The sequence below is a fragment of the Notechis scutatus genome, chromosome 4 (genome assembly GCF_049901735.1).
Source record: "Notechis scutatus isolate UNSWTSFEM ecotype Mainland chromosome 4, rNotScu1.2, whole genome shotgun sequence".
Lineage (NCBI taxonomy): Eukaryota > Metazoa > Chordata > Lepidosauria > Squamata > Elapidae > Notechis > Notechis scutatus.
Window position 1 is genome coordinate 22,134,592 of NC_142012.1, and position 14,313 is coordinate 22,148,904.

General features: G+C 38.9%; 1 protein-coding gene across 1 annotated transcript in view; it reads right to left on the minus strand.

Moving 5' to 3' along the window:
* Positions 1-14,313, minus strand: part of CENPE (centromere protein E) — a 57,028-nt gene that overhangs the window by 38,771 nt on the left and 3,944 nt on the right. Inside the window, 17 exon segments of the mRNA XM_087962598.1 lie at positions 1,206-1,340; positions 1,472-1,590; positions 3,049-3,118; positions 3,583-3,680; positions 3,968-4,103; positions 5,461-5,607; positions 6,392-6,496; positions 6,498-6,512; positions 7,195-7,324; positions 7,568-7,655; positions 8,801-8,852; positions 9,577-9,645; positions 10,552-10,619; positions 11,507-11,588; positions 11,833-11,955; positions 13,472-13,590; positions 13,669-13,758. Coding sequence (XP_087818724.1) covers positions 1,206-1,340; positions 1,472-1,590; positions 3,049-3,118; positions 3,583-3,680; positions 3,968-4,103; positions 5,461-5,607; positions 6,392-6,496; positions 6,498-6,512; positions 7,195-7,324; positions 7,568-7,655; positions 8,801-8,852; positions 9,577-9,645; positions 10,552-10,619; positions 11,507-11,588; positions 11,833-11,955; positions 13,472-13,590; positions 13,669-13,758 — 1,646 coding nt within the window.

Below are 14,313 nucleotides of genomic sequence, written 5' to 3' on the forward strand. Positions count from 1 at the left end.
AATTGAACAAAAGGGACATTCTCTTTTGGTGGCTGATTTCTGAAGGCATGCTTATTATGTGGGAAGAAAAGAGAATTAAAATTGATACTCTAGAAAAGGCACAGGATTTCTATGACCAACTCGTCAGCCCGGAAGACCAGAGCAGCAAGGAGGAAATCAAATACCCAAGAGGAATATCAGCAACAAGAGAATAAAGAGGAAGAGCAAAGAACGGGAAAGACAGATCATCAACAAAAGGAACAAGAAGACCAAAAAACAACAACCAGAACACAAAGAGTGATTCGGGCAAGCAGAAGGCAAGGAATTAGGTACAATTAAGAGAATGGGAGAAGAAATAAATCTACTATCAATTTATATAAATGGTTTAAATTTGGCAATAAAGAGGAAAAGAACATTAGCAAAATTAAGTAAACAAAAAGTAGATATAATAAGTTTACAAGAGACACATATTCAAAAAATGAACAAAAAATTATTTAGAATGCCCCAAATTAGGGAAATTATATACTGCGCCTGCAGATAAGGGAAAAAAGAAGGGAATAGCTGTATATATTAAAGAGGAGATAAAAGTGAAATTAATTTTTTTTAAAAATCAAGTTTTGTTAAATAAGAAACAATTTGCTAGTTTTACACAATATGCTAAACCCAAACCAAATATTATTAGATTTATCTCTCCTTGTGAGTCAGGCCAATGTGATAACATGAGAATTTGCATCTCTCTCTATCCATGTAGCAAACCAAAACTTTGGACAGTGATGCACGTTTAGCCACATGGAAATATCACTTATTCTCCAATCACTCACTGGAAATTGTGAAACTACATCAACTGGCAAGAACTCTTATTAACAACTTGTGTAACTTTTGCAACTTCTACAAAATTGTTTGCTTTGCCCAGAAAACTTGATCAATTTACTTCAGGTGTGTCAAACTTGCGGCGTCACTTTGTCGTCACGTGACGTATCATGACTTTTTCCCCCTTTGCTAAACCTGGGATGGGGGTGGCCAGTGCGTGATGCTTCTGGCCCACGGGCTGCGAGTTTGACACCCCTGCTCTACATGATAGACTACAAAAGACAGGGAAGTAACTACCATTCTATGTAGTTATTCATAAGAACTTCAACTAGTAACAAAGGAATCAAATACACAAAAATATGCTTTTCATGGTTCACTTAATAAATACACCATTAATTAAGAAGATTCATACTTACTACTAAAATGGTTGTATCATTTTTGTCTTTTTTTAACTCTTCTACAAGTCTTTCAAGTTTTTTATTGTGCTCTTCCAATGCGGTGATTCTTTCCTCTTGTTCCTTGCACTGCATGTCTTTCGAGTTTATTTCTTGCTATAAAACAAACAAAAAAGGTGCATCTCAAACACATTCAATATATGCTATACTAAATACAAAGGAATCGTCCCCATTCATATCGCCATTCCATTTTTTTAAATAGGGAAGCCAAGCAACCACCAGCTCACCTGAAGGTCTTGATTGTATATTTCTGCATTTGAAATTATAGCCTTTAAGTTGGTAATTTCATGCATTAGTTGCATCTGTGGAGCAAGTGAAGCAAATAGCAAAGCAGTTATGAAGCACCCTTCAGTTTAGTTTACTTGCCATCACCATAAGAAAGATAAGCAGCATTAAAAGATTCTGTTAGAACCAAGCAATTTTGTTACTGCAGGAAATACTGTTTTTGCATATCTTAAAATGGAGAAAAATTCTAGGAAACAAAATTTCAACCTCTGTACCAGAGTGGCTAGGTTTGTATATGGCACTGTGCAATAATGATTTGGTTGATATGTAACACTAAGCCAAAATTAAATAAGAAATGTTTTGGCTCATCTCAAACATAATCATTGTGGTTGGTTGTGGAACCATGGCTTAATGTATTATGTGCATTTGGTCAAAAGCAAAGCTGAGCTTTGTAAAATGTATAAATCCAGTACTTCTTATTACTTCTCAGTCTTTCAAAGTAGAATGTCTCGGTTGCAAGATTCATATTTCATGGTTGGTCCCAAGAAGTTTAATTCTAGTTCAGTCATTTATATTCCATTAAAATTAGTACATTTATGTCCAGTCTTCCTTTCATAGTGCAAATTGGGAGGGAGAAAATGCAAATTCCCAGATAATCCTTGAGTAAGATGCAGAGCAAGGTTATAGTGCCATGAGCCTCAAACACTTTGCCTTAATTTATGTCCTCCAGCTCAGGGGTCTCCAACTTTGCAAACTTTAAGCCTGGCGGACTTCAACTCCCAAAGCTGGCTGCTCCAAATAACACTTTCACCCCCAGATTTCCTATCCAGCACTGTCTTTCTTTGGTTTTAGATTCTTCACCCCCCCCCCTTTTTTGGTTCCCCCCCCCCCCCCCCCCCCCCCCCCCACCCCCCCCCCCCCCCCCCCCCCCCCCCCCCCCCCCCCCCCCCCCCCCCCTCCCCCCCCCCCACACAACCCCCCTCCCCCCCCCCCACCAAACTTACCCCCCCTCCCCCCCCCACCAACAAAACCCCCCCCACCAAAAACCCAAACCCCCAAAAAAAAAAAGGGGAGGAAGGAAAAAAAAGGTAATTTATTTTTTTTTTTTTACTTTATTTTTTTATTTTTTTTTTTCTTTTTTTCTTTTTCTCCTCCTCCCCTTCCCCCCCTTTTTTTTTTTTTCTTTTTTTTTTTTTTTCTCACTTTTTAATACTCTTATAAATATCTCTCTTTATTTTCCTTTTTTATTTTCCCTTTTTTTTTTTTTTCTTCCCCTTCCTACCCTCCCCCCCCCCCCTCCCCCCCCCCCCCCCTCCTCCTTCCCCCCCCCCCCCCCCCTCCCCCCCCCCCCCCCCCCCCCCCCCCCCCCCCCCCCCCCCCCCCCCCCCCCCCCCCCTCCCCCCCCCCCCCCCCCCCCCCCCCCCCCCCCCCCCCCCCCCCCCCCCCCCCCCCCCCCCCCCCCCCCCCCCCCCCCCCCCCCCCCCCCCTCCCCTCTCCTCCCTTTTTTTCCCTCCCCCCCCCTCCCTCTATATATACTTTCCTCCCCCCCCCCCCCCCCCTCCCCCCCCCCCCAACCTACAAAAATGACTCACCCTTTCTTCCACGAGCCTTTGGCGAAGCTGAAATGACTCGGTAAAGTCTTTAGAAGTCTAAAAAAAAAAAAAAAAAATTCAGTAGGCAACAACATTCTTCTACTTCGCAAAATATCAAATGTAATGGAGTAACAAGGGATTGTTGCCTCAGACCATTCTGCTTCATCACCAAATTATGTTCCCAGCTTCAAGAAAAGTTCTCTTTTTTTACACATAATAATGTGCAAATAGCATTTATTTTATTGGATTTATATTAATATAGATCTAGTTAGGAATAAAGATAATAAGCAAAGAGAACCTGTTGCCTTTCTTCCTTTACAGGCAGATTAAGACACTGCTGGCATGAAACAGAGGCATCGGGGAAGAGTTTTCAACAAACTGTATTTTCCCTTAATGTGCAATTCTACACACCACTGAAGCATGTTTGCCCACTGCTTGGGAAAAATTGGTTCATCAATATATCTAACCCTCTTGGCAAATTCCGCTTGGTTTTTTTTTCCCCATCAGCCCGTAATACTTACAAAGTTTCTTTCAGATCCTGGGATCCATTCTTCCTCAGGCATTATAATACTGGCTGTCATGCATTGATCATCATATTCTGAGAATTCCGAGGAGACAGCTAAGAATTAAAAACACCCCCAACCCAAAGTATATAAAATTAAATGGAAATGGAAATTCTATGGAGTCAAATGAAAATGAAATTAAAAAAAACAAAAAACAGGGGGCGTGCATAAGCACACCAACGTGCCTACAGTCCCTGTCCTATTGTTTCTTTTATATATATTTTAATTTTTCTTATATGTATCCATGTATTCATAACTATGTTTTTACTTATACCTATTATCTTGTAAGCAATTGACAAATAATAACATTAAATAAATAAATTTTCTTAGGAAAAGAACTTACATTCTTCCATCTCTGTGACACAAGATGGAGAAGTTTTAAAGCGTTTAGGTCTACTAGGAAAATCTTCTAAGAAAGGCATTCCCCCATCTTGGCTTACAGCCCCAGGGGCCCAGGTCACACGCCTCTTCTTTTTAGCCTTAAATTAAGAATAAAATAAAAATAAACATACACGTAAACAATATGTTGGCCAAGCTTTCCCACATTTCAAACATGGTGGGAATTTCTTGGCCAGCAGGCAGGTTGAGGAATTTTGAGATGTGAAATCTTAATACACCTGTACCTATCTGAGAAAGGACTTGATATAATAGGTACATTATACCTGTTATAAATACAATGAGTTCAAATTTGTTCTCTGTAGAGTCAGGAACTCTAGCAGAAACCGTTATAGTGGGAAAAATATTGGCAATGTTGATTTCGAAAAGTCTTTGGCAGGGAAGGTGTAGAGCATGTAAATGTAAACAGCACCTGACATTATGACCCACTGGTCTTAATTTAGAGCAGCCTGACAAGCAATGCTTAAGTTTTGTGATATATGCTATTAGTATAAGCTTGAGAAACATAGATAAGAGTTCTGACAAATAAGCATTGTCAACGGAAGACTGTTTATATGAAGATAGGAGCTTGATTTAAGAGTTTTTACTATTTTCTCAAACAGTTGCAGAACCATCAAAAATACAATTTCATACAACTGCAACTACTCAGGCTATCACTAAGACGAGAAAGAAGGTTTCCTATTTTTTTTCTATTTCGGTGTCTAAATCAGGGGTGCCAAACTCAAGGTCCGCGGGGTGCTTAGATCTGGTTGCCCTGGAAACAGTGAAGAACCAGCCCATGGTGCCTCTGCCAGCGAAAATGGAGCTGGCGGGGGGGGGGCTATGCTCCATTTTCATTGGCAGAAGACTGTAGGAGGCAGCGCACAGCTCCCCCGAGCTCCATTTGGCTGGCAAAGGGCTAGCAAAACAAACTAAAAGCAAAAACGCTCCCCACCCCCAAGGTCAAAAACAACCCTGATCTGGCCCTCAATGAAATCGAGTTTGACACGCCTGGTGTAAATCAACAGTGCCTTAAAATATATCTCATGTTTTATGTATCAATTTTTTATTTACCCTGAACTTACATTGGTGGGATTTTTAAAATTTAAAAAATCTAGAACTTAAGACATGCTATTTGTTTTGAGATTTATCATATTTCTTATATCATCACAAGAATAAAAGCCATTACTACTAAAATCTAAACAAAACCTGGCTTCTTTATCAACCCTTGCGATGCCTAACAACTTACTCCAGACATACTCACTACATTCTAGTAGTGTCTGAATAAAAAACTAAATCTTAATGGACTTCTGAAAGGCTAAGAAAATGTGTGTGTGTGTGTGTGTGTGTGTGTGTGTGTGTCTTTATGTTTACATAAACTTTCCCCATCCTCCCACGCCTAACAATTCCAAAACAAACAATATTTTCTAATTTTATGTCATATTTAATCTTCATACTTACCTTTAGCTCCCGCTCTTGCAAAAAAGAGGATGCGGTCACCAACATTTCTGTCAGCGCTCTTATCCTGTCTTGCTGCTCCTTCTGAACAGAATTCTTCTCTTCCAAGAGTTGTGCTAACTGATCTTTGGTAGGAGAATGTGACGAAACCTAAAGCAGAAGATACCAAGGCTGCTTATCAAATGGAAATTTTGGTTCTGCAAGGAAATAAATAGGAAGAATTTGAACATTTACATTTGCATTACAGGGTGTAACTTAAGGCTGCAATCATATGGTCTGTGAAAAGGTAGCCCAGGAAACATTATCTATGGTAGGATGTCCAAGGAAGAAGAGAATATTTTTGACTTCTTCAGCTGGAGATCATAGAAATCACTTTCTAAGTCAAGCAAAGGTTCAGTGGATCAACACTTTCCTGCTTCCCAGTATCCCCAACAAAGAGGAAAATTTACTAGTGACTTTAAAAAATAAAATTATTAAAGTCACCAGAGGAGAAATAAAAAGAGCTAGCTACAGATTACTAACATATAATAAGAAGCTTCTCCCTTTCCCTTGTGATTGTCAGGAGTCCATAAGTTGTGGAGTTCTATTAAGTAATTGTCCAGCTTCTTCACTGGTTCTTAAAATTTCTGTTCAGACTCTACTCCTGCTCCTATCGCTAGATGCATTTTTCCCCTCAGTTTTTCTATTTGTCCTAATACTTTTGCCATATTCAACTGAAACGTAGGTAGCATCTAAACATACATAACGAGTCATTTATTCTCTTGGAAGAAAATGAAGTTCAGAGTCTGAAAGTTTGTGACATGCATCATTCAAGAAACTGGACAATTAATGAGTTTTTAGAACAGGGACGCTTTCAAGGGGCATGCTAACTGATGGATTTGGCCTGTTGGCCTGGAAAACGACCGATCCAATCCATTTAGATTAGGCAACTTACTTCTTCCAGTTGGCGTTCCAAATCTTCTATTTCATTACAGTATCGCTTTAGAAGAGCATCATCATTAAGAACTTCATTGACTTTCGGGGTATTCTTCATTTTTTTTGGCCGTACTGGCAAACTAGAAGAGACAAAATATGTAGAGAAGGCCAGTAATATAATAAAAATCAGTATAATTTTTAAAAATCTTGATTACATTCATAAACTGAAAACATGCTATTCTTACTGGATATTTCTGCTCTAATGTATATTTCTTTCTTTATGAAGTGTTTCCCCCCCCCCATTAGCATTTTGTGTAAACAAAATTGAGAAGTATGTAAAACCATGGGGGGCTACTTCTGCCCCTTGATGAGCTACTATGCAAGATTCCAAGACAGAATCAGTCAGCCAATTAGTCTAATAGTACATTAGGCCAATTCATAGACTGGCACCTGGAAGGCCACAAATTCCTACCACTCTTAATTTTAGGTCTATGTATGAACAAATCCTGTACACAGAACAATGATACTCTTTAGCTATCTATCTATAAGTAGCAATACAATTCTAGAAGCTTTCGAAAATGACGTGTAGTGAGGCCAATGTTGGAAGATAAACAAAACTACAACAAAACAACAAAATAAAAGTAGAATATACTCACTTTTTCCACATAGCACAATAGTTGGAGAGAATATATATATATATATAATATCATATGAAGAGTAACTATGGTATATAGTTTTGAAGTGATAACTGCCATTTGCACCTTTCTGCTTGTGCTTATCCATACCCAAAAATTTTTTTTGACAAGAACGTTTAAAAATTACCTGGAGCGTGTCAAGATTTTCTCCCAAAGATGCTGGTGTAATTGTACAAATGATCAGAGTCTTGGCATTTCCACCCAAGGAGTTGTGCAGAATTCTTGTGAGTTTACTATCCCGGTAGTTGTTAAAGCCTCTGGTGCAAAGGGATAAGAGAAAGAAGAATAAAATATTATGGATGTGGCTGAGGGAAAATGGCTTCAATAGCCAACTCATTATCTTTAGATGAACTGAGAACACTAATCAGTTGAAAAATGAAACTATCTAGATGAAAAAATGTGAAAAGACGCATGTCAAAATATGAAGTTGGGAAAAGGGAGATTCAGACCTCATCAACCTTTTGCTGCTCTAATTGAAACAGGAATATTTTTTTTCTTACCCAGACTGATCATCACAAAGTTTCTTGATGACTTGGCCCAAGATGAATTGGCTCCTGTTAATATTACCACCTTCTTTCAGATGAATCCCTAAGCACATACATAAAAAGCACCATTTCAGTTGTTGCTGGATGGATTTAAGGCATCATAAATCAGTGCTCATTTTAAGGCCATAGGAAAAGTTATACTGAATCAAATATACAGCCCAGCATTAAAAAAAAGACAAGTAACCAGATGGATCCTTTTTAAAGCCTAGGTATGGGTGAATGTGATTCTCCATTCAGATTCTTCAACAACTGGAATTGGGAAATATGGATCTCAACAATAAAGATGAGACAGCCACCACAACTGGAAATCCTTGACAGACCCTACACCCCATGAATTTGTCTAGTTTCCTTTTAAACTTGTCTATTCTGATAGGAGGACATTAATAGTTTTAGGATATCTAACCGTTAATAATTACAGAAGTGAGAACACACTCTAACACAGATTAAAGATAGCTGTGCTGTGATTTTATTCTTACATTTCTAGGAAACAATGGCTATTTAACTTGATGCAGATATAACATCAAAGTTCCTAGTGATCAGTATGAGCACTTTATTAAGAGCCGTTCATTTAGGAATGGACAATTATGTGTTATCCCTCTATTCCCACATGACTACATTTACAAGTAATCCGTGACTTACGACAATTTCTGATACTAAGTGAGGAATTTGCTTAAGTGAATGTTTCCATTTTACAACCTTGCTTGTCACAGTTGTTATGTGAATCGCTGCAGTTAAGTTAGTAACATGGTTCTCAAGTGAATCTGTCTTCCCCATTGACTTTGCTTGTCAGAAGGTCACAAAAGGGGATCACGTGACCCCAGGACACAGCAACCGTCATAAATATGAGACAGTTGCCAAGTGTCTGAATTTTGATTAGGTCAACATGGGGATGCTGCAATGGTCGTAAGTAAAAAATGGTCACAAGTCACTTTTTTCAGTGCTGTTGTAACTTTGAATGGCACTAAATGAATTGTTTTAAGTCGGGGACTACTTGTAATTCAAAGCAGGAGTTTCCCTGGAAGAATCTTTTTACTTTAGAGAGTGTGGAGAAGATAAAGGGAGAAACCCTAATTTATGAGGTGGGCCTTTGAAGACGGGAGGATGTGAATGTAGTCGACTTAAGGCAATAAGTTAGGAACAAGTTACTATAGAATTTACCGAAAATCTCATTGAGGAGTAAAGACATACCTTCAGCCCCTGTTTGGCTGGCTCTTTCACTTCCTGCCAGATCTACAAAATTCTGAAAAATTGAGACAGAATGTGTTACACACGTGCTCCCAAGTTCAGCTTATGGTCACTTACTCACAGCCCTGGAAAATATCACCTTTTAGCGAACACTGAGGAACAAACGGTTCTTTGGAATAGACAAAGACCCACTGAATTTGAAATATTAGCGGACTTTACCGGCTACAACATATATATTTGCTGTTCACCCTTCATCCACACTTAACCACATCCTCAACTAGGCTGGCAGTCATCAGCCAGAGGGACGGAAGTCACCAAGTCTGGATCCAAAGACAAAAAAGAGTGGGTGGACTTCAAGGACCCTTTATCCCCAAAGTCCTTGCTTTCTTCTGGTAGCTGTTGGTGGGACTTGGGGAGGGGTTTCCCATGTGAGGCCCAATTTCTTTTGTCTGATTCAAGTAAAAAAAAAATTCCTTTGTTTCCTTAACAACTTGGTTCCCTGAGGGAGCTTTTTCCAGCTTTTTTCCACACCCTGTTTCTAAGCCATCATCTTTGTGGCAGCTTTGTGCAGCAGCTTCAGCCTTGTCTTACATGAAATTCCTGTCACTTTTTTAAAAAAAATATAAACAATTTGATAGGATGAATTTTAGAAATTTATTAGCCTACCCTGTCTGAGTATAAATCAAAACATAACTGTTACTTAATGTTTATAAAGTTACATCAGCGTACTATCATATCCCACTTATTATAACCCCTGTTCCATCATACAAATAACTCACCAAATGAGAAACCATTACAGCTCCTTCGTAGCTTGAGCCAGAAGTATGCTTTTCTTTACTTTCAATGATCTTTTTAAAAAAAAGTAATATCATGAACCAGATTTAACAACACCTTTATACATTAGAGAACAGAGCTAGACAAAAATCAAAATGAAACCACACATCACATTAATTTTACTGCAATGTGTGTACAGGGTTAATTTCCCCTACCTTGAGGGATAGTATCCAACTTTGCCTAGCCTGAAACAAAAACTGTGTTGTCCCAGAGTTCAGTCCTCCCCAACACAACTGGATGAAGCTATTTGTATAGGTAAAGGTTTCCCTTGCACAAACATGCTAGTATATGCTTCCCCATCAGGGATTATTTTATTTATCAGTTTATTTATTATCTATTGTTAGAATATAAAGCCCAATTCAAAGTGTGAAGAAGGTGGCTAAGGGGATATATGATAGAAATACTATCAGCAGGAATGTGGATTGATTCTTCAGAGTGGTAGGACAAGAACCAATGGATGAAAGCTTTACACAGAGAGAACCAAACTCAAAATAACTTCCTGATCTTGAGAGCTATCAGTCAAGTCTGCTTCCTAGAATTAAGGGTGTTCTGTCAATATAGTTTTCAAGCAAAATTGAGCAGCCATTTGTCTGGAAACAGGATTTATGGTTTGGCCAAATAAAAATAAAGAACATGCTCCTCAAAATCACCAAGGGAGTATTATATTTATCATTATAAATTCCAAAGCTTTGAGGTCAGGATTTTCTTCATCAGACCTATGGCCTTATTCGTCCTACAGGAGTCACTAAGAACTAAAGTGCCTCAGTCTACGTATATGGTTTTCAGCCCAGGTTTATTTACTTGGAAGATATGTGCCATTCAATATTTTGTATAATGTGCTTAACTGCATAGCAGATGCTGCTGAATGCTGTGGCATGAACTAAATGAAGGCAGGAACACAAAAATTAGCAATCACTTACCATTCAAAAAATCGTATGAGAAGGGCTGCTTCTTTCATTCTTTTTTGTCTCACCGTAATGCCTGTTTTCTGTTTAAAAGAAACATTAGATACAGATTGTTCTTAAAACTGGATTTTCTCTTCTGACTTATTCTCGTTTCCCATAAAATAGACCTCAGCAGATGGTGCCTACAAATGCACCTGACTCCCTTTCCCCACATCCCATATTCACTGAACTCCTACACAACCTCCAACTTCCCTTCCAACTCTTGTTATTTTGTTAGAAATAAAAGAACCAACTACACCAACTTTGCACTTCTTTTCTGGAAACTCTTACAGCAGCCCTTTATTTCCCCCCCAAACAACAGAAGATCATCACACTCCCACTACAACGGTAGCAACATAGCAAGTTCTTCATCTTTTATTTTCAAGGAAAGGGCTAAAATGTACTATACCACCAATGGCTAATTCAGCATAGTGGTTTCATTCCATGCACATGTTTGCATGTGTGCCTGAGGAACGGAGAAAGTAAGTTATATAAGAGCCCTAATGGTGCAGTTGTTAGAATGCAGTATTGCAGGCAAACTCTGACCACACTCTGGAATTCGATCCTGACAGGCTCAAGGTTCACTCAGCCTTCCATCTTTCCGAGGTTGGTAAAATGAGGACCCAGATTGTGGGAGGCAATATGCTGACGTTGTAAACCACTCAGAGAGGGCTCTAAAGCACTATGGGGTGATATATAAATCTAAGTGCTATAAGTGTATACGTGAGCATACATGAGCATGTTGCCCAGGTGGACAAGAAACACAGGTTATGTATGGGAGAGTATCTATCTGCAGGGAGGAGACACTAAAGAAAAGTGTATTGAAGACAGTATGTATTCATTTACAGGTACAGAGGCCTGACTTTTAACAGATCTAGAAATCTGAGATTTGCATATAATGCTCATTTAAACTTTAGGCAGTAAATCTTACTTTCTCCTTTCTTCAGCCAGCTCATAACCTGTTCTGGAGAAACCACTACTTCTTCATTCAGATCTTCAACATAGATTGTTCTCCAGAAGAGAATGAAACAGTTGATTATTATACCAATCAATATTCTTTATCAGTTGTGAATATTGTGCCTTGTACTTGCATACATAACTGGGCTCAATGGTTGACTCTGACTTAACCATGAATAAAACCTTCAGAAAAACCTAGCCAGTCTGGGAACAACCCAGAGTAATTGAGACTAGCGAGGCAGTGCCTGCAATAGTCTTGCTGGAGAGCAGCACTAGGGGTGTCCAGCCTCATGTACTTACATTGATGTCTTCACGAACTACCAAGGACTTCTTTTTCCTAATGTTACTCCATAGCAAGTCTTGTATAGTTTCATTATGAATTTCCATGTATGATACACGGAGCAGGAATTCCCTGTCTGGAATCTAAAAATTATGAGATATTACATTCGCCAATACTTCTGAAGACAACTTGTTCCACAGATTAATGCCATTAATCACTAAGCTTTCCTATTTGCATTCCTAGCCATGCTTTATTCTTTGTTAGGCTACACCTCTAATTACATCAAGTCATCTAGATGTCAGTGATGATGACAGTTTAACACTAGAGGACTCATGGCTAAAGAAAGGCAAATGTATACATTTATAACACAACCTTCTTCATAAGAATTTTGTGGTCAAAAAGGTTTTTAACTCAACTTGTGACAGTCCCAAGCATGTGCTCCCCCAGATAGTGAATTTAAAACATTATTCTTTCTATGCGGCTAAAAAACTTCGTGAAAGAGGCTTTTAGCTGTTATTTTGAATTTAAAAGCATACAGGTAGTCACTGACTTATGACTTTTCAAAATTACAGCAACTAAAAAAAAAGACTTATGGCCATCCTCCCACTTACAACTATTGCAGCATCTCCATGGTCAGTGTTTGGCAATTGGCAGTTTATAATGGAGGTCACATGATCACTGAGACTTTCCCAGCCAACTTCCGACAAGCAAAATCAATGTGGGAAGCTATATTTGTTTACCAACTGCAGAAAAAAAAATCACAAAATCATAGGAGGCTCACTTAACTGCCTTGCTTAGAAGTTTCAGTCCCAATTATGGTTGTGTAAGTGAAAGACAACCTGTATTGTGGGCACTCATGCAAAATTATTTTCCAGGTATGGCTAGTTACAACTGAAAGCAAACTCCAAATTTTTTTATCTAGCCTTCCAATATGTTAATTATATATGAGCTTTGATGGCGCAGTGGTTAGAGTGCAGAACTGCAGGCTACTTCTACTGACTGCCAGCTGCCAGCAGTTCAAATCTCAAAAGGCTCAAGGTTGACTCGGCCTTTCATCCTTCCGAGGTGGGCAAAATGAGGACCCAGATTGTTGGGGGCAACATGCTGACTCTGTAAACAGCTTAGAGAGGGCTGTAAAGCATCGTGAAGTGATATATAAGTCTGTTATTGCTACTATGACCCCAACTTTTTGTGAGCAGAAGAGCACACTTCCCAATAAGTGTTCTGATTTGCTTTTGGCTCTGGCAGCCTCCTTGATATAACCCCAGCCTCTTTTCTCTTCCACAGTAATCCTCTGTGCACACTGTAGATTGGGTCAGTTGACCAGAACTTTACACAGAAGCCTCCCTGATTACGCCTTTAAAAGATACATAAGTTGTGTTAAATTAAAAGAACATTTACTGCTTCTACAACGGGCTCTGGAAAGTTGCTTTCAACCCAGCATATTTTTACATGGAGCTGGAAAACCAGAGGGAGTGAGACTCTCTGATAACCTTCCATTCATTTTCTTGTAGCCTCTGGGATGGCAATCATGACATACAGCCTGAAAAATGCTGACACGAGAGGCTAGGAACTCAGCTGCACTTTCAATATCAGTCATATCCATTTCGGCAAAAGCATTGGTTAGCTGAAATAGAAACATTCAGTAGAATCACTTACTCCACAGAATGTACTAAAAACATCGTCAATTGCCATTGGTAGGATACCTGGCCCATCTTTGGTACCCAATGTTGTGTACGTTTTGCCAGAAGCTATCTGACCGTAAGCAAAAATAGTGCCTAAAAAGAAGTAGAATGACTACTTTAAATTAATAGCCACATGCACAAACATACACAAAAGGTTATTATTCAAAGTACCATTATATCCTTGAACTGCCGACTTGATAATAGAAGCAGTCACACCTTGGTAGACTTCCTTTGTACTGTTGTTAGAGTGGAACACACGATCTTCAAAAGAAAGCAAAAAGTTTAATTTGTAGACACCGTGCCCAGTCCCTGAAAAATCACCAGGAAGGTATAGGTATTCCTCAATTTACAACCATTCATTTAGTGACTATTTGAAGTTACAATGACACTGAAAAACTCAACTTATGACCATTTTTCACACTTACCTTTGCAGCATCTCCACAGGATCAAAAATTTGGACACCTGACAACTGACTCATATTTATGACAGTTGCAGTGTCCTGGGATCATGTGATCACTTTTTGTGATCTTCTAACGAGCAAAGTCAATGGGGAAGCCACATTCACTTAACCATGTTACTAACTTAACAACTGTAGTGATTTACTGTGGCAAGGAACATCGTAAAATGGAGCAAAACTCACTTGTCTTCCTTAAAAACAAACCTTGGGCTCAATTGTGGTAAATCAATGACTGCCAGTATTTTGTAAGCTGAAGCAACTTTGCACAGTCAAACCAATTGCTTGAGGATGTATCATGCCAATAATGAACAACAATTGGGAATGAGCTGTACGATAAGTATTAGCATTTGTATAGTTAT